We start from the raw sequence: 22,695 nt of genomic DNA on the forward strand, positions 1-22,695 counted from the left end.
ATTCATTCGTTTTATCAGGGGTATACCTACTTCCAAGGTGAACTGTCTTTTTTTTTTTTTTTTAAGATTTTATTTATTTATTGATGAGACACACAGAGAGAGGCCAAGGGAGAAGCAGGCCCCATGCAGGGAGCCCGATGCAGGACTCGATCCCAGGACCCCGGGGTCACACCCTGGGCTGAAGGTGGCGCTAAACCGCTTAGCCACCCAGGGATCCCCTGAACTGTAATTCTCATTTAGCCATAACAAGCTGCAGCTGGAAAAGCCAACAGATTTTTTTTTTTTTTTTTTACCATTCTCCTACCTTGAACAAAATAGAGAGCAAAGAGGGAAAGGAGCAAGTGGAGATATTTTGTGTGAATTTCAATTTTCACAGACATGCAGCCCATACCGAGTAGCTTCTCTCCCAGCATGTTCAGTTGGTCCACATTGAGACCTCTTTTGGTGACAGAAGAAAACTGCCAACTGAGCACCTCCGAGAGCTGGGACCATCGTGCACAAGGCGGGTTCAGGAAGAAGGACAGGTTCTAGAGAAAAAACACCCGAAAGCTCAGGCCGTCGGTTGTAGGCAAGGCACTCAAACACTTGGGGACCTGCACCAAAGTTCGGTTCTAGTTTCTGTGACACACGGAAGCTGTCACACAAGAGAAACACAGTGGATTCTCGTTATTTGCAGGTTCACCTTTGTGAATTCAATCTACTCACGGAAAGCTACTTTACCCCTCAAATCGCTCCTCAGGGCACTTCTGGAGCTTTCTGTAGACGTTCCCGGGAACAGAGCGCGAGCGGAGTCGCCCACATGTGTTTCCAGGAGAGGCCAACAGAGCGACTGCCTTTTCGCTTCAGCTCTCCTACTGCAAACCACTGTCCTTTTTGAGGTCTATTTAGTGCCGTGTCTTTTGCCTTTTTGTGGGTTGTTTTTAAAAAATTTCATTTTTAACGTGATCCCAGGAAGAGCACTGAGGCGTCGCCTGATGTTCCTACGTGCAAGATGGCCCCATGGGGAAGATACGTGTGCTTAGGTGAGCGTCGTTTGGCCATGAGGTACCGTGCCGCTGGCCCTGAGCTCAATGCTGATAGACCAACAAATAAATTAGATAAAGTGTCTTTAAACAGAAGCACACACAAGCAAGGCCGTGCCCTGACAGGTGTGCGGGCAATCGTTCAGTGCTCGCTGTGGCAGCGTGCACGGGCCCAACGAGCTGTGATTAATCAGCAGGGAGCATCCATGCTTACGAGTGAGCTGAGCACGCCTGTTTAGCAGATAGATATGCTATTTTTTTTTTTTTTTAAGAAAAGCAATACATGAACTCTTCCACAGTAAGAGTCCCAGGAAAGCTACTGCCTGAGCTTATTCCCTCAGAAGGAAAACCGTAATCCTCATTTCTAATACACATATACGCTTCCCTTTCCTAGAATTACTCCATATTCTTGACGAAGCCACTGGAGTCCTGTCCCTTTTCTCTGCACATCCGGCCCTGAGGGGCTTGGCAGGAGCCACACAACGGGGTCTCTGTCTAGCCCTGGTACAAAAGCAGATGTGTCTTCCGTACCCTGGGTTCTGTCACCAGCATGTTGTACCACAGGATGGAGGCCCAACCGCTCGGGAGCTGGCTGACATTGGAGATCACCACGACGGGCAGAGAGGTCGTCTGAAAGAGGACAAAGACCGTGAAGTCGTCAGAACCACAGAAATACCGCCTGCAGACCCTGGGTGGCCTCCAGACCAAGCAAGCGGTGGTTTGTAAACTTGCGCGTTTTTGTATTTGAGCACAAAAGATGTAAAGTTAAGTTCTTTTGTTTCTAGTTTTTCATTATAGCTTTCAGTTAAGAAATAAGTCTCCCTGCTTCGTATAAAAAAATTAACATACGACACCTCAACCAGAACATTTTACAAACATTTCGTTTGTAGCATTTAAATGGGAGTTCAGTTCTCTAGCTTCCCAAACCATTCAATTAATGTCAAGACAGCATTAGCTAAAAAGGATTGTCTTTTTTGGCAATTACCACATCTAAAACAAAACCTGACAAAGAAAAATACAGGTAACATTGAAAGGTAAAAATAAAGATGTCCATGTCTGAACCACGAAGTCTCACCTCGAGGTCGATGACCAAACCAGGCTGGCACAACTGGGTCTCAAAACTAAGGGAGTGGAGCTCTTCGGTGACGATCAGAGGGCCCTTCGAAGAGAAGGGGGGAGTTCAGTGATTCATCCAAGCGCCCTGCAACTTCCAGGGGTCGGATAAGCCCTGCGGCAGCTGCAGAAAGCCTGACCCCCAACCAAGTGCAATCCAGAAAAAATATTCCACTTTTCAGGAACAATCTCAGATGTAATTATCGTACCTCAGTGTTCTCTGTCTTAAAGGTACGATTTCTGGAGCCATGGCAAGGGCTACAGATTAACAGAAAGACCAGCCCACAGGAAAACAGCAGCTTCTAAGGGGTTTACTGGCCATGCCGGGCTTCCGGCTCTCAGCCCCCTCGGCCTGCTGGCCTTCTCCAGCCCCGGCTGACCCTGCCCGCTGGAAAGCACCCGTGTCCCCGTGGGATTACCTCCTGGGGGACCGATTCGCATAAGCCTGGTGGGTCACAAAGTCCTGGGCTAACGCGGAAACCTAACAGTTTCCAAGCGCCTTCACACCACTATCAGGTGGGAGCATCACGGCCACTCGGCAGGACAGGCGGCTCTGGTGGCAGGCAGGGAGGAGAGGAAGCCCCAGGAGGCCGCGGGGGGAGCAGGGGTGAAAGCAGGGCCAGGCAGCGCGGGCGCACCCAGCCCACCCGGCCACCCTGTGTCCACCTGGCGGGAAAGGACGGCTCGCTGCAGGCCGCGGGGGCCCAACACACCCTGCACGAGAGCAAGTGCATAGGGTCTGCTGTTCAACCAGTTCCCTTTTTAACACATCACAAATTTTAACTCCTGCCCCAAGGACCTGGCTGTAAAATGGAAACCGACGGGACGACGATGCTACTGGGCGGTGAGAAAGCCCTCGGGTCCCGTAATTTTCAGCATGGCCGTCCCGAGTCTGAGTCGTCCCCGAGCCGGCCGCTGGCTCCAGCCCAGAGAGTAATTCCCGTGACCCCTAGCTGAATCCCACACGCTTCCCGTGAGCCACGCTCTTCGCCTGTGAAACGTGAGTAGTGCAGGAGCCCGTTGCACCCCCTCCGCCGCGACGGCCATAGAGCGTGAACGTGTTTTTGCCGTCACCCCAGACACGCTGGGTCCTCAAGCTCACCCCCGGCTCTTCCCTGCTGGGTCTGAACCTCTCCCACAAGTGTCCCTGGCCCTTGGGCTGCTGAGCCAACCTGCCTGGACACACCTGCTGGGTAGACACCATTCAAAACAGAGGGAGACTCACCTCATTTGTTCTGGTGCCAGCATTTTTCTGTTCCTTCAGTTGCTGGGGAACAAGAGACTGTGTTAGGCAACAGCACGATAGTGCTCACGGCCATAGGTCGTCTATGAGCAAAACCCAGGGCAGGGTTTATAAAGGATAAAGGGCGTGAAATGATCTTCAGAGGGCCGGACGGGACGGGACAGGACCCGTGTGGGCTTCCCGGGCCTCGGTGCCTTTTGGCAGCAGCTTGACACCAGGCAAACGGCAGAGTCTGCACGGGTCCTGCACGGGTCCCATCCTGCTCCCTCCCCCGCGAGGTCCCCCATAATCTTCATGACCGGCCTCATGCTCCCCAGGCGTAGGGCGCCGCTGATGCTGCCCTCGGAAGGATCGAGCCCTGAGGCTCTAAGGAAGCCTGGGGCGCAGAGCGGCCTGGGTGGATGGGCTCTCGTGGAAGCGCTGACTTCACTAACCAGGGTTCACTGGCTTACAGAAGGGCTGCCACCGAAGCTGCCCACGGCTCCCGCTCCCGCCGGGCTCTGTGCCCGCGCTCCAGATCCACCAGCAGCCCCCACTTTCCACGGACGCAGGCCAAAGGCACCACCTGCTTGCCACCCCTGCTGGGCTTCTACGGCTGCTGGAACGGGCCCACTCCCCGGGAGACAAGGCAGGAGACGTGGTGGTCGTGGGCAAGGTGGCTGGCAAGGGATGGTGACCTCCTGGGGTCGGCCACGCCGGGAGCCCAGAGAAGCCAGGGGACTGCAAGGCTCTGGAGCGAGGGGCCACACATTCCTTCTGTGCACGCCGGCTCAGGGGGTACCCCACCCAGACTGCTGCACCCTGGGAGGTGGTCTCGGGCAGAGGCAGCACGAGGAGCAGCAGGGTTTCCCAAGGGCTGCCTGGGTCCTGGCCACGAGCTGCAGAAAGCCACCTCCCGGGGCTGTGTCCCTGTCACACAGGGAGCCGAGCGCTCGGTCCTGATGTGCCCGACCCAAGGCCGAGAAGGGGAAACTGGTGTCCCTACCAGGTGCCGGAACTCTGCCGCCAGGCTTCCGTTGGTGGACTCCTCCATGTTCATCACTTTCGTATGCGTGCCCAAAATGTTGAACTTTCTAAACCTAGACAATACAGGGTAGAGACACCTCAGAGGCTCAGAACCGTTAAACAGACAGACAAAGACAGTACAACCCGGTGCAAAGTGGCTGACATACCCTTTTACTGTATTCCTCTCACTCACATCTCTGGGGAAAAAAAAAAGAAATACACAGATCAATAAAGTCATACACACGCATATTGAAGTTTTGACATGAGCTTTAACAAAGATGTAAAAACCAAGTCGAAGATCAACATGGAATCTACACCTGTCACTTCACTCCCTCCTGCTCCCCCACCCCGAGTCAAGCAGCACCAGCTCTGCCAAGGAGCCAAGGACGCCCGTGACCCTGGGCAGGTGCACCACCCAGGCCCCCATCTCTCGTCCAGCGCGCTGTGGAGAGCACCAAAAGCATGGGATGCCATAAGTGGCGAGCTGGCTATGTGCTGTGACCACCGCGAGGCTACACTTCTGGCCACTTCCTGCATGCCCTCAGGCCCCGGGAGGCTGCGCAGCCACGGGGCAGCAGAGCCCACGTCTGCAGTCAGGCTGGGGAGCTCCCAGGTGATGGCTAAATGCTCTCTACTATCTTTAAGGCTCTCGTGAAAGTATTGGAAGAGTCAATGATTTGAGGAAGCTTTCAAGTTTTAAATCTGAGGTTAAATCTTGAGCAGCCCTGGTGGCTCAGAGGTTTAGCGCCACCTTCGGCTCAGGGCCTGGTCCTGGAGACCGGGATGGAGTCCCGCGTCGGGCTCCCTGCGTTGAGCCTGCTTCTCCCTCTGCCTGTGTCTCTGCCTCTCTCTCTCTGTGTCTCATGAATAAATAAATAAATAAAATCTTTAAAAAAATCTTGAGCAGCCTCACCTCTAACGTAAGTTCAGTGACTACGCGGTCATGTTCTGGACTCGCAAGAATCTGTCGGGTGGAGGCGCAGACTGGACGCCATTAGCCACCCACAGGGACGCAGCCGGCTTCCTTTCCTACCTCAACCAGAAGTCCAACATCTCTGTGAATGACAATCACCACCAGCTACGCGGGTGACCAACACTTCGGGGCGGGTGGGCAGGGCGCGGGGTGTTGGAGAAAAGAAAAGGAATAGCGTGACGCAAAGACACAAAGGTGCCCTTTCAGAGCTAAGAAGAAAACCCAGAGCTGGAACAGAGGAGAAACCAAAGAGCTGAACAAACCAGAAGAGAGACCGCGGTAGACAAAGTGTAACAGCCATGAAATCTCTGCTGCTCTTCCCTCCGAGAGACGAGTGTCTCCCCGTCCCTGGGGGCGCAGGTGACTCAGGTCGGCCAACAGAGTGGATGGGAGGATGCATCCACACCAGGAGCTCCAAGCCTCGCCTCCACGGGCCTAGCACGCCGCCCTTCTCACCCACCTGGGGTGCTGTCACCATGCAGGAAGGCCGGGCGGGCTCCTGAGAGGCCCACGGATGGGGCCCGGTCGTCCCAGCCAGGACCTCAGACCTGCCATGAGCCCAGGCTGACCCCGACCAGAGGACTACCTAGAGCTCAGACGGGGACGAGCCAAGCAGCTTCGGGTTCTATTAGGTTTCCAGGTGAATCATTAAGCAGCAAGAGCTGATACACAGAGAAACCACAGCTGATGGCAAGAAAGGCACAGAGTCCGAGGAAGAACATTGTTTCAGGCTGGAGACAAGACACCAGAGGAAAATGGCCCGGATCATCACCTACAGTCTTGGCTAAGCCAGTTGGTTACATGCAAAACAGAACACGGACTGTATCAGGGGCCGGGGCCACGAGGGAGCCAAGACTTAGGTCAGGCCTAGTCCAGGTCCAGGACCTAAAGACAAAATGCGGTGGGACTGCCCCATTCAGGCCCCCGTGAGAGCCTGGCAGTCCTGGGGGTCCCTAGGGCCCAGGAGAGACAAGGGTGGACCCCGCAGGCTCCACACGGTCCCAGCAAAAGGCTGTCAGCCACATTCCAGAAGCACCCACGACCGGGTGGGTGCTACCGCATGGACAACTGTGGGCCTGGTGTTGGACCAAGGGTCTTGTCCTCTTCCAGGAGGCAGGAGGGGTGGTGTCCGGGCCCGGCTGCTCCAGACCTGATCCTTACAAGTTCATATGCACAAAATACGCTCGTTCTTTCATCTGTTTTTGGTCTAAAAAGGCACCAGGAGGTTGATGTCAGCTCTAGGGGAAGCTCCCGGTGTCTGGGATGGGGGCCATTAATTTAAATCTCCTAGGATCACTTATACATAGTCCCGGTGCAGCACTGTGTTGGGTTAAGAAACCCGGCATTTCAACAGTGTATGTGGTGAGATAATATCAAAAATATCTTACTTATCAAATAAGACTTTGACTTTCAAATTGTAATTCAGCTCCTGCAGTTTCACCAACAGTCTGGAAAGAAAAACAAAAGTCATTATTACTTTAGGAAATGGTCTGTCCCAGTTTATTAAGCCCTTTCCCTCCCGGTGAACATTTCCGTGGTCTAGTTACCACGAACAGCAGAATCGACTTCCGTGTATGTCAACTTGGATGTTTTTTTAAGTGCATCTGCGGGTAAGTCCCTGGCTGTGGAGTTGCTGGGGCAAAGCTCTGACACTAAACTCCGAGAGAAAGCAGCAGCTTTTCCATATCCGCCAAACGTGAGTGGGGGTACGGCTTCCCCACACAGCCTTGCCAACACTAGGTTTTATCAAAACATCTAGCATGGGTAAAGGGTAAAGCCTAGCAAACATATTTTTACTGGCACCTGTATCTAATGTTTGTCCTGTCGGGGAAAATACGAATCCTTACCCATAACCAGGAAAAAGAGGCTAACATCTACAGTGATCCCAGGGTGGTGTGAAGGATGGGATGAAGCCCTACGGAGGGACGTGCGTGTCTCCTCTGATGAGCTAGAAACCTTGGGCAGGAGCCCCTAACTGGTCTGCTCCGCTGGACGGGGTGAGGTTTCTAGACCCCCTGCAGTGGCGGCAGAGCCGGCCCTGGGGACCTAGGTCGAAGCCCCCCGGAGAAAGGACTAAGGCCAACTCGGAAGGCGCGTCCAGCTCCTCACCAGAAGAACAGCTCAATAAATTCGCCATTCAGCAGAGAAAGGAGAGCCATCTGTCCTCATATGGAAACACTTCTGCCATTTATTAGCAAGGGAAAAAGTAGGCTGCAAAACAACTTGTAGAGCGGGACACTAGCTTTTAGAAATAAAATCCTGTACATTGTAGTGTGTGGGTCTTTGTGTATGTGTGTAGACACGTGCAGAATTCTGGGAGGGAGGACTGGCACCGGGCTGTTTTCCGTGGTGGTCTACACACATTCAGACCACAGGGAAACTCTGAAACCCGATGGAAGCTTGGACCCAGTCACCAGAAGAACACACGTGTCACGGGTCCATATTCACACACACTGCACGTGGTCTCAGGGGCACGTGAAGCCCAGGTTAGAAGCTCATCCCCAGGAGGGCATGACGCTGCCGGAACTGTTGCTCTCCCCCAGGTGCAGTCCTGCCCTTTTGAAGTCCTTTTTAAGGCGAACATGCATCACATTAACGGGGGAAAAAAACCCAGTGTGGTGTGCATACATAAATATTTGTTGTATTCCTATCCTTTTTTTTTTTTTCCTATTTCTTTTAATGGAGAAGATAGACTCTTAGACGTCCCAAGCACGAACGCAGCAGGCTGGAACGCCGCTGCAGGGTGCGTCCTTTGGAGCACCCCCCGTGACAGTTCTGGGGGCCCAGGGACACAAAATGCATAGCGGAGGGCCCGGGGCGTCCACGTCTTGGGGTTACCTCAGCTTCACCGTGAACTGGACCCCCGTCTTCAAGACCAGCGGCCTCTGGGGATGAGTTGGCATGCAAGGCTGTCTTTCCACCACAAAGGAGCTGTGAATTCCGAGCAAAGTGCACATTAGCATTTCCGTGAAGGCTGAGGCAGGACAAATTATTTTCCTGAAACAGGAGAGGGGACTGGAGCGTGCAAGCGAAAACTCGGTTTGGAAGATTCGAACAAGTTGATGAACAAAGTGAGGTTTGTCAGTCAGCACGGAAACCTCCATACCACATCTGCACTTGACGTGAGGCCACAGTCGCTGCAGCGACCTGCGACACCTTTGCCAGCAAAAGCCCCAGGTTGGGCTATGTTCATTTAGGAAGATGCATGAAGAACCAAGTTTGCTAACTAGACCTGCACTGGCCATCACTGTGCAAAATACATGAACACACAATCGCTATGTGTCCACCTGAGCCCAATGTAAGGTCTGTCAGTTTAAAGATAAACAAGTACAAAAAATAAAAAGGAATCTTGCTACAGGTACAAATGAACCAGGTAACATACTGCTCAGTACCATAATCTGAAGCGGGTATTCCAGTATCCGTTAGAGAGCCGTTCTTCTGGTACAATTGTTTAGTAATACTTACTACCTCACAAGCATTTCCAAATATTAATTTTCATTTTAAAAGGGATCAAATTTGCATTCCAAAACCCAAGTAAATACATATCCTTGGTTATTTCAAGATAAAGCCCTGAGGTGGTTCTGTTTGGACATTAGCCGCAGGACGCGGAGGGTATTTATGTCAAGTGAGTACGAAAAAAACTACAATAAGGACTCGTCTTTCGCTCGCATTTGTATCTACTAAGCACATCTGGAAGGCCTGCCCACGGGCCCGGTACTGGGTACTGGGCCAGGTCCCCATGGGGGGAAAAGGATGACAAAGGCACATCTATGTCTTCCAAGAACTTGTAATTTATGTCACAGGCAACAAAAATACACGCCCACAGGTACATAAGAAATCCAGAACGGGCGAATAAAGACTGAGTCGTGCAGATCCGGGAGGGAAGTGCCGTGTTTGGAAATTCTGGGAAGATTTTGGGACAAGATAGAAGCTGCAACTTGCAGGAGGATACAGTTTTGAGGTGAGGTTCCGAGGGGGTGGCTTGGCGGTGGGGGGTGGGGGGGCACAGGACAGGCACGGCGAAGTGACAAGCTATAGCCCAGGGGCCATGAGAACAAAGAGCCAGCGGCATGGACAGGGGTCCCGGAAGACGTGAGTGCCCTAAATGAATTACATGACCTACTAAACTTCTAAAGCAGCTGAGAGAAGAGTAAACCGCTCCCCCCCCCCCCAACCCGGGGTAAAAGAGCTGCAGGAGAAGCCCAGGGATCTCTCCTTTACCTCTGAATGAGCTGCTGGAAAAGGTTGAAGGTGCGGTCCCACAGCCCCTGCTTGTTTTTTGTAATCGGGTCGTGTTCGTACGTGTACTTCTGTTCCAGTTCCTCGAGCTTTTTAAGCTGCTGACGCACCTGCTGCAGACTCTCGGCAACTACGGTGAACCTGGGGGTACGAGACCCATGGGCTTCCCTCAGAAGCAGTGTCCCCACGGCCCAGCTCCCAGGCCTCCCCTGGCTGCAGAGACGGCCCCCTACATGTCGGGCTGCAGCCTGCGGGCCCCAACTTCAGGGGCAGGGTGAGGGCAGCAGGGACGTGGGGCCCTGAGAGCGGGCGTGAGGGCAGCAGGGAGCCCAGGCAGGCTTGACAGAGGTGGACAGGACGGACTGGACAGATGAGGACGGGGACAGGGGGAGCCCAGGCAGGCTTGATGGGGGCGGACAGGGATGGGGGGAGTGCAGGGCTGCGGAGGGCAGGGCGCTCAGGCCCCTCGGCCTCACCCCCTGGAAGCCTGACTGCACAGAGCCTTCTCCCTGGAAAGGCCACGTCACTGCGTGGTCCCTGCCAGGAGCCCCACCAAGTGGTCGTGTGGCCGTGACGGGGACGCAGGCTCACCCTGGCACCCAACACAGGCCCAACAACCTGCGGGCAGCACCACGACGGCCCCAGAGCCCAGCTGCGGCCCTGAACAGACTCCTGTGGCCTTGGTGACAAGGCAGCGGGGGTGGGGTGGTGGGGTGACAGTACCTCTGCAGGGACATTCTAACTAAGCACAAGACATTTGGAATATGAGCAGCCAATCCACAGAATAAAAATAAAGGCTGAGTATGAAGTGTGAATTCTAAAGAATGTATCAATTCAGAGAACTTCCTGAGATCTCTGGGCCTTGGGCACCTGGGGGCCACTCAGGCCACCGTCCCCTCACCTCCACTCTAAACCACCTGTTCCGTCCACTCTGCTGGCAGCGTCTCCAGGGGGACACTAACATGCTCAGGTCACCCAACTGGCCTTTCTGTCTATAGTCTACTCTCCAGACTGTTGCCAGGGTGACCTAAGTCAAAAAAGCCCCAGAGAAGTGAACCTCCACTCCAGTAAACAGCCTTCTTGGCTTGTCAGCAGCCCCAGACACGGTCCTGCTCCCGGCAGCAGGTGAGATCCCCCAGAACCAGGCTCCAGCTTCCTGTCCTCCTGGGCACCCTACTCTGCAGCCACCCAGCACGGGGTACGGCCCAGCCTCTCCTCCCGGGACTGTGCGCAGTACTCCTCTTCCAGGTCACGTCACTGCAGGGCCACTTCCCCGGAAACCTTCCCCAGTGACTCCTCCCCTCGCCTCCCCAGACCTCCGCCAGCAGCCTTCTACTGCACAGGAGGAGCACACCTGGGTCCCGCCCCCACACGGAGACTCCTTACTGGAAGGACCGAGAATCCCTGGTCCCGCACTCCTAGGGCTTAGCCCAGGGCCGGGCACACAGCCTCTAGCAAGCGTTTCTGAGATGGAGGACTGAATGAGTGATCCAGACTATTATTTCATGCAAGCCTGGAAAATGTCTTACGTGGTCTTGTTTTCGATAAGACACAGGGCTCAAGTCGCCAAATGTGTTCTGTGACTATGTTGCCAGCGTTTTGGCACAAACGATGCGTCCCATGGTGCATGGACAGTGGGGAGGGGCGTGCTCCCAACCAAGCAGAACTTGGCTGAACTTGGCCACAGGCATGAACAGCGTGTGCTTTTCAAGTGCTTCCAGGGCCAGAAGAAGCCCGACTAAACCACAGTCTAAACCAAAGTTCTGACGGGGTCCCTTCCACTAACAATGACTCGAATGCGCACTTTGAGTTCACAGGGTCGGCCAGTCGGATTAGGAGCAGCTTACCAGTTCTGCAGCTGATCGAGACAAGCATTGGGGGGTCCCCCAATGCAGGCGCTCTGCTGTCTCCGCTTCCACTCCACCAGTTCATCGTTAATCAGGGCTTTCTGGGTAAGTTCTGTGACATTCAACAACTCTATTATTTTGAGAACTACTTCCTAAAGGGAGAGGAAGACACAGTGAGGTAAATTCATCTTTAATCACTGAATTTACTTATTTTTTTAAAAAAGACTATTTATTCATGAGAGACAGAGAGAGAGAGGCAGAGACACAGGCAGAGGGAGAAGCAGGCTCCCTGCGGGGAGCCTGATGCAGGACTTGATCCCAGGACCCAGGGGTCACGCCCTGGGCTGAAGGCGGTGCTAAACCGCTGAGCCACCCGGGCTGCCCTAATCACTGAATTTAAAAATCTTTTTTAAAAGCAAAGCAAATAATATTTCAACTGGGGCTCTAAACCAAGTGGTTATAAAAATAATTTTTCCTCTCTTCTAAACTTCAGGCCTATTATTTATAGTCTGTGATAAAAGCAACAGGTTATTCTGGAAAGCGAATCACTACCTTTCTCTTATTGTCAAGCATTAAATACATCTTCTGGATCAACATCTGTTCTTGCTTCTGATCATTCTTTGCCACACCATTGGCTTCATGTTCTGCGACATGGGGGAGAGAGCAGATAAATGTAAATGTAAAAAAACCAAAATCACCTAAATCGAAGGTTCATGTACACTTAGAAGAAATATAACCCAAACACTATCAGCTGAAAGATCAAAGTTTCGTCTTCAGTTTTTATTGAATGAGAGAAATGCCCTAAGTATAGAAGCTGGACAGGCTGAAACAAAGCACTCATTTCCAGTGACCCAAGTAAACTGGAAACAGTACCAGCTGGCTCTTGAGTCATTGTTAGAATGTTACTTAAATGAATACAAGTGACAAAACTGAAAATCTCATATAAAGAATGTATACAAAGTGTATCTGTAGCTTTGAAAGACAAGCCCACAATTGAGAAGCAGTAGCTCAGGTTCCTTTCTCTCACACCAGCCCTCAGATTATCCTAATAATCTTTCCAGATTACCCTTGGCGTCCTCCAAGCGGTCACCAGGGTCACAGTAATGCCTCCCATGTTTTACATAATGCACGCATTTGGGTTCTTTTCACTTGATAGCCTGTCATCGTTAAAGATGAGCAACAAAATGGAGTGAGACGACTTTAGAACATGAAGAGCGATGCTGAACTTCTCTGTGAAGTGTACGTAGGAAGCTGCAGTGTCTGGGAGAGCTTCCAGCAGGCAAGCTCCACACACCTGTCAGTCTAAGTCCATCAGCGGGCTAGGTACAAGAAGCCACAGGCGACCAGCGCTTGTCAAGGGGGGGGGGGGGGATATGATACTGGCCCCACCCCTACCCCAGCAGCTGGCAAAGGCTGGAGACTGCTCTGTTCCCACCAGGGGATTTGAGATAGTTCTACTGCCACCTGGTGGGTAAAAGTCAGGGATGCTGCTAAACATTCTAGAACACACAGGACAGCCCCTCACAACAAGAAATTATCTGGCTCAAAATGTCACCAGTACAGAGGTTAAGACCCTGGCTTGCATCATCAAGAGGCCCAAACTAGCAACTCAGAGTCATAAAACATCTGACAAACACGAAGACCTACTTGCCTTCCTCATCGAGTGTACACAGAAGTGACAGCCAGCCAAACGTTGACTCTTACCTCGGTTCTGCAAGGTTTTGCACTTAAAGTCATATTCATCCTGTAAATCTTCTAGGGTCTTGATCTCGTGCTCTATACACTACAAATAAGGATATAAACATGTTTTCCACCAATCAAATTCCAGAGACTTTAGGAAATAAGATTACTACAGGTCAATGGGACCCAGAAAAGCACGGTGACAATCCTCAAATATGAATTCAACTTGCAAAATTCTAATCACATACATAATACTATTTCCTTAATAAGCACATAATAATTTTTTAAGAGGAAAATGTACAGTTATTTTCAGACGCCTCACTTGATTTCTACTTGAATGAAGTGTTTCCTTTGGAGGCTGCAGGATAAAGTTGCTTCCAAGACTCTGGAGTTTGGAAAGACCCTGCCTGAAGCACGAAGTCCAGTCCATGCTGGTGAGATCCAGATGCCCAGGTGAGATGGCGCGCCTAGCTCAGGGCCCTTCCCAGACTCAGGCCTGCTGCCCCACAGGACTACTTCTCCCTTCCGGTCAACAGCCCTAACAATGGAGAGCGGTGAACACGTGTTCCCAAGGGCACCGGAGCAGCCCTCTCCTCCGCAGATTCAGTTCTCTTGTAGGTTTCATCTTAAAATTGTTGTATTTTCTTTTAATCAGAAATGTTAACAGAATTTCTTTTAGCAAAAGGTCTTTGTTCCCCTTCCAAGTCTTAGAATAAAACAGGTGCTTGAGAAAGATGGGCCACGTTCACCCAGGCCTCTGTGTGAGCCCAGAACACCCCAATTGGAGAAGCATGCGCATAAAAGGCTACGCAGAGCAGCAACACCCAGTTTACCGAGTGGTGGGGCAAAGTCAGCAGTTCCTGCACAATCTTACAAAGGAAGAGAGAGATAAGCTCAATGTCTGGAAGTTAGAGCAGCAGCCATAAAGGTCTATCTGCTCGTTGGTTTAGCCAATTTGTTTCCTCGTGGTTTGGAACTTAAGCAAACCTCTTCTCAGCTACTTAGAAGGCTGAAATCACTTACCACGTTTACACACCAGCAATTGAAACCTTTTCCTGTCTACAAAAAGCTAGAGGCTAGACATACATATTTCTCAATACTCACCATAACTTTGTCCTTCACGTTTCTCACTTTGCTGTCAAGCTCCTTCTGCTTGTCTAACATCACAGTGCTCTGAACGTTCCCCGACTGCGCCTGTAATGGGAGGTGGTGCGTGGTTAACAACTGGTTAACTCCTCTCCTCCGGCATAGTCAGCTGCTGGTTAGTCTCCAAAGTGAAGTCCATACCCTGCGCACACCTCCCTCCCAGACCTCCCTACAAGCTTCCCACATGAGCAGTGACAAGAAATCTCTCAGTTCTCAAGACCCCAGAAAACACTGGTCAACTATTAAAAAGACTACAAAGATGAGGCTCCGCTCAGGTCTACTGTAAACAGAGGATTTCTGCAATTGTCCATTAACTCATACGGTTGCATCGTACCACACAGGAAGTTTACCTCAGGGTTTCTCAAATTTTGTAGACAAGGTTATTCTCATTAACCCTGTACCTATTTGTCTTAAAACCTCGCAAGTCACAGTGTGGTACCCAGACCAGCAGCGCCTACAACCTGGGAGCCTGCTGGAGGTGCAGACTGTCGGGTCCTGATCTGATGACTGCATCAGAAGCCCCATTCTGACAAGACCCCAGGTGAGTCAGAGGCCTATCAAAATTGAACAGCACTGCCATTCAGGACTTCAGTGGGTATCTGCTAATGTAAGAAGCATCATCAGTGCAGGCACACGGAGTGTTCAGTCCTCATCCTTGATGATCAGAAGACTCTGACGTAGCGGTGTCTGTGCGTTCATGACCTAAGGTGTTCCCGTTTATCCTCACAGCATGGCTTACTAGGTGTTAAGTCAAGGTCAGGTAACGTCCCACACCCAGGCAGTGGAGTGGTAAACAGGAGACTGTTCTCCTACAGACTGGATTCTGGAAAGATGCTATTTTTGTTTAGAGTTAAAGCCCCTCCCATGGCAAAAAAAATGTGCCCATCAAACTTTCTTACATAGAGTCCTACATGGCACAGATTCCATGTGAGTATTTTTACATATTCAAACTTGCTAGTATTTTCTTCTTTTATATCTGGATTTTCCCCTTTGGAAAGCCTTTCTGCATTGACAGATTATAGAGGACTTCACCCATTTTAAACCAAGCACTTGCATGGTTTCTTTATTCTTTAAAATCTCTAATTCATTTGAAGTTGATTCTTGTGTTTACTGTGAAGAGTGGATACAATTGTAACTTCTTTCCTTTGTCTTAAGATTCAGTGAAAAGTTCGTATTTTCCCCAGAGCTTTGTCACTTTTAGCACACAAATTTCCTTATCTACTTGGGTTTAAGTTGTAGATTTTCTCTGCTTTTCCACAAGTCTTTCTCTTCCTAAACCCAAACCCCTGAACAGTGTTTACTTATAGAGAGTTTGGGGTATATCTAGCAGGGATGGGCCCGTCTTACTGCTGAACTTCTCCACGAGCTTCCTTGCTGTTCCTGCACGTTTATTTTCCTGATGACTTTCACAGCTTCAGAAAGCGACTTGTTATTTCTATTAGGATCACATTAAAATTATGAATGATTCAGGGAGAGCCAATATCTTTATGATGTTGTCTTTGGATTCTTATGCCTCTAACGATCTTCTCTTGTCTAACTGTATTGGCAAATAACATAATGTTATTTAAGTAGCAGTGGAAATAGAGATGCATGAACATCTCTGCCCTGGTTCTGACTGACTTACCGAGGTTTTCTGAACTACGGGACACACTGTCTACAGAACTGAGAGGTGTATATTTTAATATGCTGAAGAGGTATCTAGCAGTTCGTGTTTTTTTTAATGTCTTTTATCAGGGATGGGTTTTGGGTTTTGTCAACTCTTTTCAATAACTATAGAGATAAGCATAGGCTTCCCCCCTCCTTATATCTATTTACATAATGAATTACATCAATGCATTTCCCAGGCACAATTTACTCTGTAATTATAATCTGGAATAAATCCCACTTGGTCATAATATACTTTTTTCTTTATGTATTATTGAATTCTGATCAATGAACTATTTTATTTGGGACTTTACGTTGATTATTCATAAGGGAAATTGGCCTATAGTATCTTTTGTTCTATCTTTAGTACATTTAGGTAATCAAAGTTATTGTTTACAGAAAACTCTGGAAGTTTTCCCTCATTTTATATCCTCTGGAATCACCGAAGTTCAAAACATCTGAATTTTATCTGTGTAAAGTGTGTATTAAAAAATATATTAAAATGACTGCTAAAAAAATTAAAATGACTGCTATCTCCAGGTGCCACATGTCACTCAGAAATAAACGGGGCTGCTCTGGCCATTCAAACATATTTGTTTGTAAGATTTTATTTACTTCTGAGAGAGAGAGAGAGAGAGAGAGAGAGAGCGAGCACAAGCAGGGGGGAGAGGGAGGAGCAGACTCTGCCCCAGCAGGGAGCCCCATGTGGGCTCGACCCCAGGACCCTGGAGGCAGATGCTTAACCCACTAGGCCGCCCAGGTGCCCCGGCCATTCAGAATGAGCTGCAGCACTGAGAGGCATCTGTGCTGGTGTCTGCTGGGAGCCCGACGTGGACGCCCCGTGCTGCGGGCTCTCCTGACAGCTGGGCTACTTCACCCAGTCGCAGGGACCGGGCCCCTGGAGGATCCTGACCTCCTCCGGGTCCTTCCTCCCACACCGTCAAGGGTTAATTTAGCAAATGGGGACAAAGTGGACATGCGAGTGCAGCCGCAGTGCCAGCTACCAAGTCTCTTCCCGCTTTCACACTGGGAAATGCTGGGTGGAAAAGCTCTGGCAACTGTGGCAGAGGCCTAAGGAGCGTGGGCTCCACAAAGAAGCTTCAGCAGTCGGGGCCCAGCTCCTCCCACACCCTGGGTGCTCCGATGTCGCTCCCCCTGCCCCACTTCCTCCCTCACCCCACTGCTGGGTGACTGTTAAGCATTTTCCCATCAAGTACTTTATAAACACTAACAAGATCACTATGACCGCCCTACACCTGTGATTCTGATACTACTTCCAGAGACCGGGATCTTTGACTTGTTCACTGTCTGACAAGCCAAGAGAATCAGGAAACCATGGGAAGGTGGGAAGGTAGGTACGGAGGTGCTGACCCCCCCACTGCACACCTGAAGCTATCATCACACTGCCTGTGAACTAACTGGAGTCTAAGTAAAAGCTTTGCACCAAATGTTAAAGTCGCGAGGGACCTCTGCGGTCTTCTTGTATTTTCTCACTGCGCACCAGCACCTCTACCCGCCTTGTTTGGAGGGTTTTAATTAGAACCGGGTTTCTCACGTGCCCTAGACCAAGGAGAAGTCTGCTCGGGGACTGAGGCGGCCTCCCCCTCGACGAACAAGCAGCTTCCAAGGAAGAGGACATGTGACAGGCACCCTGCGGGTGTCAGAGCCCCAAGCAGCATGGGACTCCTCTCCCACCTCAGGAGTCTGAAACCCCAAGAGAGATTAAGACACTTCTCCACTGACCGGGTTGTAGTCAGACAATTCTGACTCGTTAGCTCTGTGGCCTGGGGCAAAGCACGTGGCCCCTCAGTCTTAGTCTTTTTCATCTGTAAAATGGGGATAAGAGGACCTAATTTCAGTGACAGCTTTGAAATCCTGTTTATAAAGCATTTAGCACAGGCCTGGAAATAAGCCTGTGGTATATGGTAAGTCTGCTATTGCTGAGGATCACAAGGACATAACAGCAAAGGGAACCCTGAGAGCCACTTTATGTCTTTTTTTTTTTTTAAAGATTTGATTTCTTTATATATGAGAGGCACAGAGAGAGAGAGGCAGAGACACAGGCAGAGGGAGAAGCAGGCTCCATGCAGGGAGCCTAACATGGGACTCGATCCCGGGACCCCGGGGTCACGGCCTGGGCCGAAGGCAGACGCTCAACCGCTAAGCCATCCAGGTGCCCCTAGGTCTTTCCTTACACCACTCACTGTGGTGAACCCTATGAACCTCAATTTTATCCATACATATAGTTTTTCACCACACACACACACACACACACACACACACACACACACGAAAGCCCGGTGTTCTAAAATGGCGGCAAACAAAAATTTGTAGTCCACCAAAAAGTATCTACATACTTTCTAAAATTCTTCTGTTAAGACAAAAAAAATAACAGGAACCAGATTTTCGTATCCTAATGTTTCTACAGAATTCTGCGCTCTTTAAAAGCTCTGAACAGGGATCCCTGGGTGGCGCAGCGGTTTGGTGCCTGCCTTTGGCCCAGGGCGTGATCCTGGAGACTCGGGATCGAATCCCATATCGGGCTCCCGGTGCATGGAGCCTGCTTCTCCCTCTGCCTGTGTCTCTGCCTCTCTCTCTCTGTGACTATCATAAAAATAAAAATAAAATTAAAAAAAAAATAAAAAAATAAAAAAATAAAAGCTCTGAACAAACTCTGAAGTTTGCATGTTTTTAACCTGTTGAACTTCCTGAATCCCCGTGTACCCATCAGTTCCCCAGCCGTCAGTCCATTCATGAACATTTTTGTTTCATCAGATTTCCCCTGTGCCTCTGGCCCCAAAATGAGGTTACTTTGAAGCAAATATGGCCATCGCCACACCCCACACATGGTGTGTCAGGATGAGTAACGGCCGCATTAAAAACATGTGGTTGCTTCAACCAGGGGAGAAATAGCAAAGGAAGGTTTCTCAATTTCCTAGCCCAGAGGAGGCTGGGTAATGTCGGTGCCTCCTCCCTTTCCCCGATGGCCTCAGACCAGATCCTTCCCTCAAACCCTAAGAAGCCCTTGCTTCTCGTTCTCAGCTGGACAACCAACTAAACCTCCTTGAAGATGTTCACTGATAACGCAGGTGTCTTCCGAGGGGCCTGAAATGATCGTCTCCCAGATCACCGACATTCTTTAATGGGAGACCAAAGCTGGTGAGCCTTCTAGACCCAAAGAGGATCTGATTTGGGAGAGAAGATGTTCCGTGCTCCGCCTCCCAATGGGGCCAAATGTGAGGCAAGGGATGCCTGGGTGCCAAGGAGGGAGGCCCACTCTGCCTCCCTCTGCTCCGGGCAGTCCTCTCAAGGAGCGGCCAGCCCATCGCATAGCATCCTTAAGATGAAAATGCCACACAACCACAATGGTCCTGCTGGACACCTCCCAGGTGCAGAGGGCTGCGCTGACACGCACACCTCCTGCGGGGAGGCCGGTCAGCCAACACCGGCACTCACGCGCTTAGGTTCGCTAGGCCACGAAGCAGACGGACTAGCTTGACGTGAGAACAAATAATGCCGATCTTTACCTGCTCGGCACAGCAACGTGCTTTCAATGTGACAGGAACGAAATGCCCAGGGAAGCAGCAGATGCCCAAGGACTGGGTCAAATGCCCAGAATGTGCACGGAGAATGGCATTCAGCACCGCTACTTGGGCTCTAGTACGCTGGCACGGTGTCCCCTCCTCCTGGAAGGGTCTTAGCCAGAACCACCCACGCGGTGGTGTCACAGCAACCTGCCTTCTGGGTTGTTCCCACCACCCCCTCATCCAGGAAAGGAATAAACAGATGCCGTGGCAACTTTAAAAATCTGAACCCTAATCGCCAGGTAGGCTCATAATAGTACTAGTAAAACCACGATCAAAAATCTTGGTACTAAAAAAAAAAAAAAACAATCTTGGTACTAAAACAAAATCTGACTCATTCCGTTTGGATGCCTTATATATTTAAGATGTAATTCGACCCTATTCAAAACAAAGCTTTTGATTTTCCCAACAACTTGTTCTTCTCCAAAACGTACCAGGTCCTATAGAAGTCCAACTCCTGTCCTTTCTTTCCTCCCCAGCTCGATAAACAATATGTCCAAGTGACTCAGGTTTCAAACCACCAAATCATCCTGTTTTCCCCTTTCCCTCACTCCCACCTCTAATGCTCAACGTACGCCACGCTGGTTCCATATCCATAAGCTCATCCGCCCACCTCCTACCTCTACCCACTGCACCTTCTCCAAGGACACTTCCACTTCCTCGGGCTGCCGCTGCACGAGCTCTCAGTCGGCCTGCTTCCTTCCCTGCCCCAGGGCTCAGAGAAGCTTCCTGCAGGATCTAAAGACACAACCCCAGGGCACCCGGGTGGCTCAGTGGTTGAGCGCCTGCCTTCGGCTCAGTTCATGATCCAGGGTACCAGGATCGAGTCCCGAATCGGGCTCCCCAGAGGGAGCCTGCTTCTCCCTCTGCCTATGTTTCTCATGAATAAATACATAAAATATATTTAAAAAATAAAACAAAGACACAAACCCATCCCCGAATACTCCAGTACTCTCTCACAGCATCCTGCTTTGGTATCTGCATAGTAATTACCACTATCTGAAGCTATTCCATTTATGTTTTATTTCTCTCCCTCACCAGAATGACTTCCATTAGATTACAGTCCTTTCTTACAGCCTGGGTCCCATCAAATCTCTGTATCTGATCTTTCCCATTTCCTGGGGCTGTCAAATCAGAGGGCTATTCACTACTGGCTTGCACAGGGTGTTGGTAATATTTGTTGGATAAATGAATGAATTTTTTATTTTACTATAATCTTCGGTGTTTAATTAGAAAGAAAGTACCTGATTGAATCTCTGGGCATTTTCCAGGATCTTCCTTTCCTCCTTCAGACAGTTATAGATGATCATAGACATCTGTATTGGGTCTTCCTGAAAATTATCCTAGATAGGGATTGTTAGAATAAGAACAAATGAAATTTCAGAATGTTTAAACCATTGTATATTATAAATTGCATTTGTTTCTATCTACTGAGATAACTCATCTTGAATTTATTAAATTCTTACACAAGCTATTTTTGGTAAAATAAAAATATTCTTTTCATAAATTATGACAAAAGCTTTCCAATAAGTGTAGGTATCTAAGTTATTTCTTGATTAAAAAACCAAGTATTTTCAAACATGGTTCCTCTAATGACTTTTTAATTTCCATTCTTATGTTCCATTAGGATCCTGAGACAATGCAAATGATATAAAAACTATGCCATTTCTCAATTTATCTGCTGGTCTCTGCATTGAATTAGTCAAAGATACTCTTTTCAGTTTTCCTATATCCTTGTCAATGGGGGTTGCAAAATACTAGCAATCGGGGGGCTCTTCAATAATAGCCACGTTCAAACAAAGTCTATAGCAGAGCAAATTTCTGTAAATTTAAGCTGCCTTCCCCTGTCACTGGTATTATGTAATCATAGATATGTTCACAAAGGAAGAAAAACCTTCTAATTACCTAGGTTGAACAGTTTGGTTGTGTTGTATGAAACAAGAAAACAATTGCTCTCGTTTCCATGGAAACAGAAAAATTCTGTTAATATAGAAGTAAATACAGTAGCCAGGCTTAAGGAACTCCTGAAATTCTGTAGCCCATTCTCTCCTGCCTGGGACTCCCTGGGACCGTCCCGTCTGTGGGAGAGCAAATCTTCCAAAAGCAAGGAAAGGTGGATCTAGCTCCAATTCACCAACTCAGTATCAGGCCTCAGGAACGTCAAACTTTTCCGGGCTTCTTCTTCATCTGTATACCAAGGACTTATTTTTATTTTTATTTTTTTATACCAAGGACTTAGACCAGATTCACACTAAGTTCCTTTGAGCTTCTACATGTTACTACAGCTCACTGCTTTGACAATGGGACCCCTTCCCTTGGTTTCAATTTCAACAATATTTAGTAAAACAGGTGACAGCATCACATTTCTCTCAGAATTACGGACACCTCGCAGGTGATACATCTAAACCTCAAAATTCCCTGTATGTTTACAAAATGAACTGATATTTTACTCTGCTTATATGCTGTAAAATATTAGCTATACAAAGGGAGTTTATTTACCAGCTCTGAAACTTTTAAAAATACCAATAAAATGCATGCTCAAGAATATTCGCTCAGTGAAGAAAACTCTTATGTAGGCTTGGGAACATTTTGGCTAAAATGCAAAAACCAAGTCATACCTGAAGGTTACGCTTGCTTTTCCTTATGTTATGCTGCAACAAAAAATTATTCTCCAAAGAAAAGCGACTATACTGATCATCCAGCTGTGATAGGAGGTCATGAAAACGGATGGTGGCAAATGAAACATCATTAGCAGCATGCTCCCTGGGAGATTTAAAATTCACACATTTCATTTTAGATACTACTTTAAACGGACAAAATAAACATTGCTTTCCTTATGAAAATTATTCAAGAAGCCAAATTTTTAGCATTTTCTTAGGATTTTTCCTTCTTTTAAGGCTGACATTGTTTTTAACAGCTGTTTGTACAATATTTCTATTACACACAATTAGCATAAAAAAATCCAGAACTCTGGGGCAGCCCGGGTGGCTCAGTGGTTTAGCGCCTGCCTTCGGCCCAGGGCGTGATCCTGGAGACCCGGGATCCAGTCCTGTGTCGGGCTCCCTGCATGGAGCCTGCTTCTCCCTCTGCCTGTGTCTCTGCCTCTCTCTCTCTCTCTCTCCCTCTCTGTCTCTCATGAATAAAATCTTATAAAAAAAAAAAATCCAGAACTCAGATTGTGCACGAAACTGCTAATGGT

The 22,695-nt window shown here is 49.3% G+C and overlaps 1 protein-coding gene across 1 annotated transcript in view; it reads right to left on the reverse strand.

Annotated features, from left to right (window-relative positions):
* STAT1 (signal transducer and activator of transcription 1) overlaps nt 1-22,695 on the reverse strand; it is a 40,092-nt gene that overhangs the window by 12,475 nt on the left and 4,922 nt on the right. Inside the window, exons 4-18 of the mRNA XM_055345222.1 lie at nt 22,115-22,259; nt 20,741-20,839; nt 14,227-14,316; nt 13,147-13,225; nt 11,995-12,086; nt 11,443-11,594; nt 9,578-9,736; nt 8,195-8,287; nt 6,745-6,804; nt 4,551-4,580; nt 4,364-4,457; nt 3,361-3,402; nt 2,098-2,181; nt 1,554-1,652; nt 392-527 (exon numbers count right to left, since the gene is read on the reverse strand). Coding sequence (XP_055201197.1) covers nt 392-527; nt 1,554-1,652; nt 2,098-2,181; nt 3,361-3,402; nt 4,364-4,457; nt 4,551-4,580; nt 6,745-6,804; nt 8,195-8,287; nt 9,578-9,736; nt 11,443-11,594; nt 11,995-12,086; nt 13,147-13,225; nt 14,227-14,316; nt 20,741-20,839; nt 22,115-22,259 — 1,454 coding nt within the window. The remainder of the gene's footprint in view (nt 1-391; nt 528-1,553; nt 1,653-2,097; nt 2,182-3,360; nt 3,403-4,363; nt 4,458-4,550; nt 4,581-6,744; nt 6,805-8,194; nt 8,288-9,577; nt 9,737-11,442; nt 11,595-11,994; nt 12,087-13,146; nt 13,226-14,226; nt 14,317-20,740; nt 20,840-22,114; nt 22,260-22,695) is intronic.

This window comes from Nyctereutes procyonoides, unplaced genomic scaffold (genome assembly GCF_905146905.1).
Source record: "Nyctereutes procyonoides isolate TBG_1078 unplaced genomic scaffold, NYPRO_anot_genome, whole genome shotgun sequence".
In the NCBI taxonomy this organism is placed as follows: Eukaryota; Metazoa; Chordata; class Mammalia; order Carnivora; family Canidae; genus Nyctereutes; species Nyctereutes procyonoides.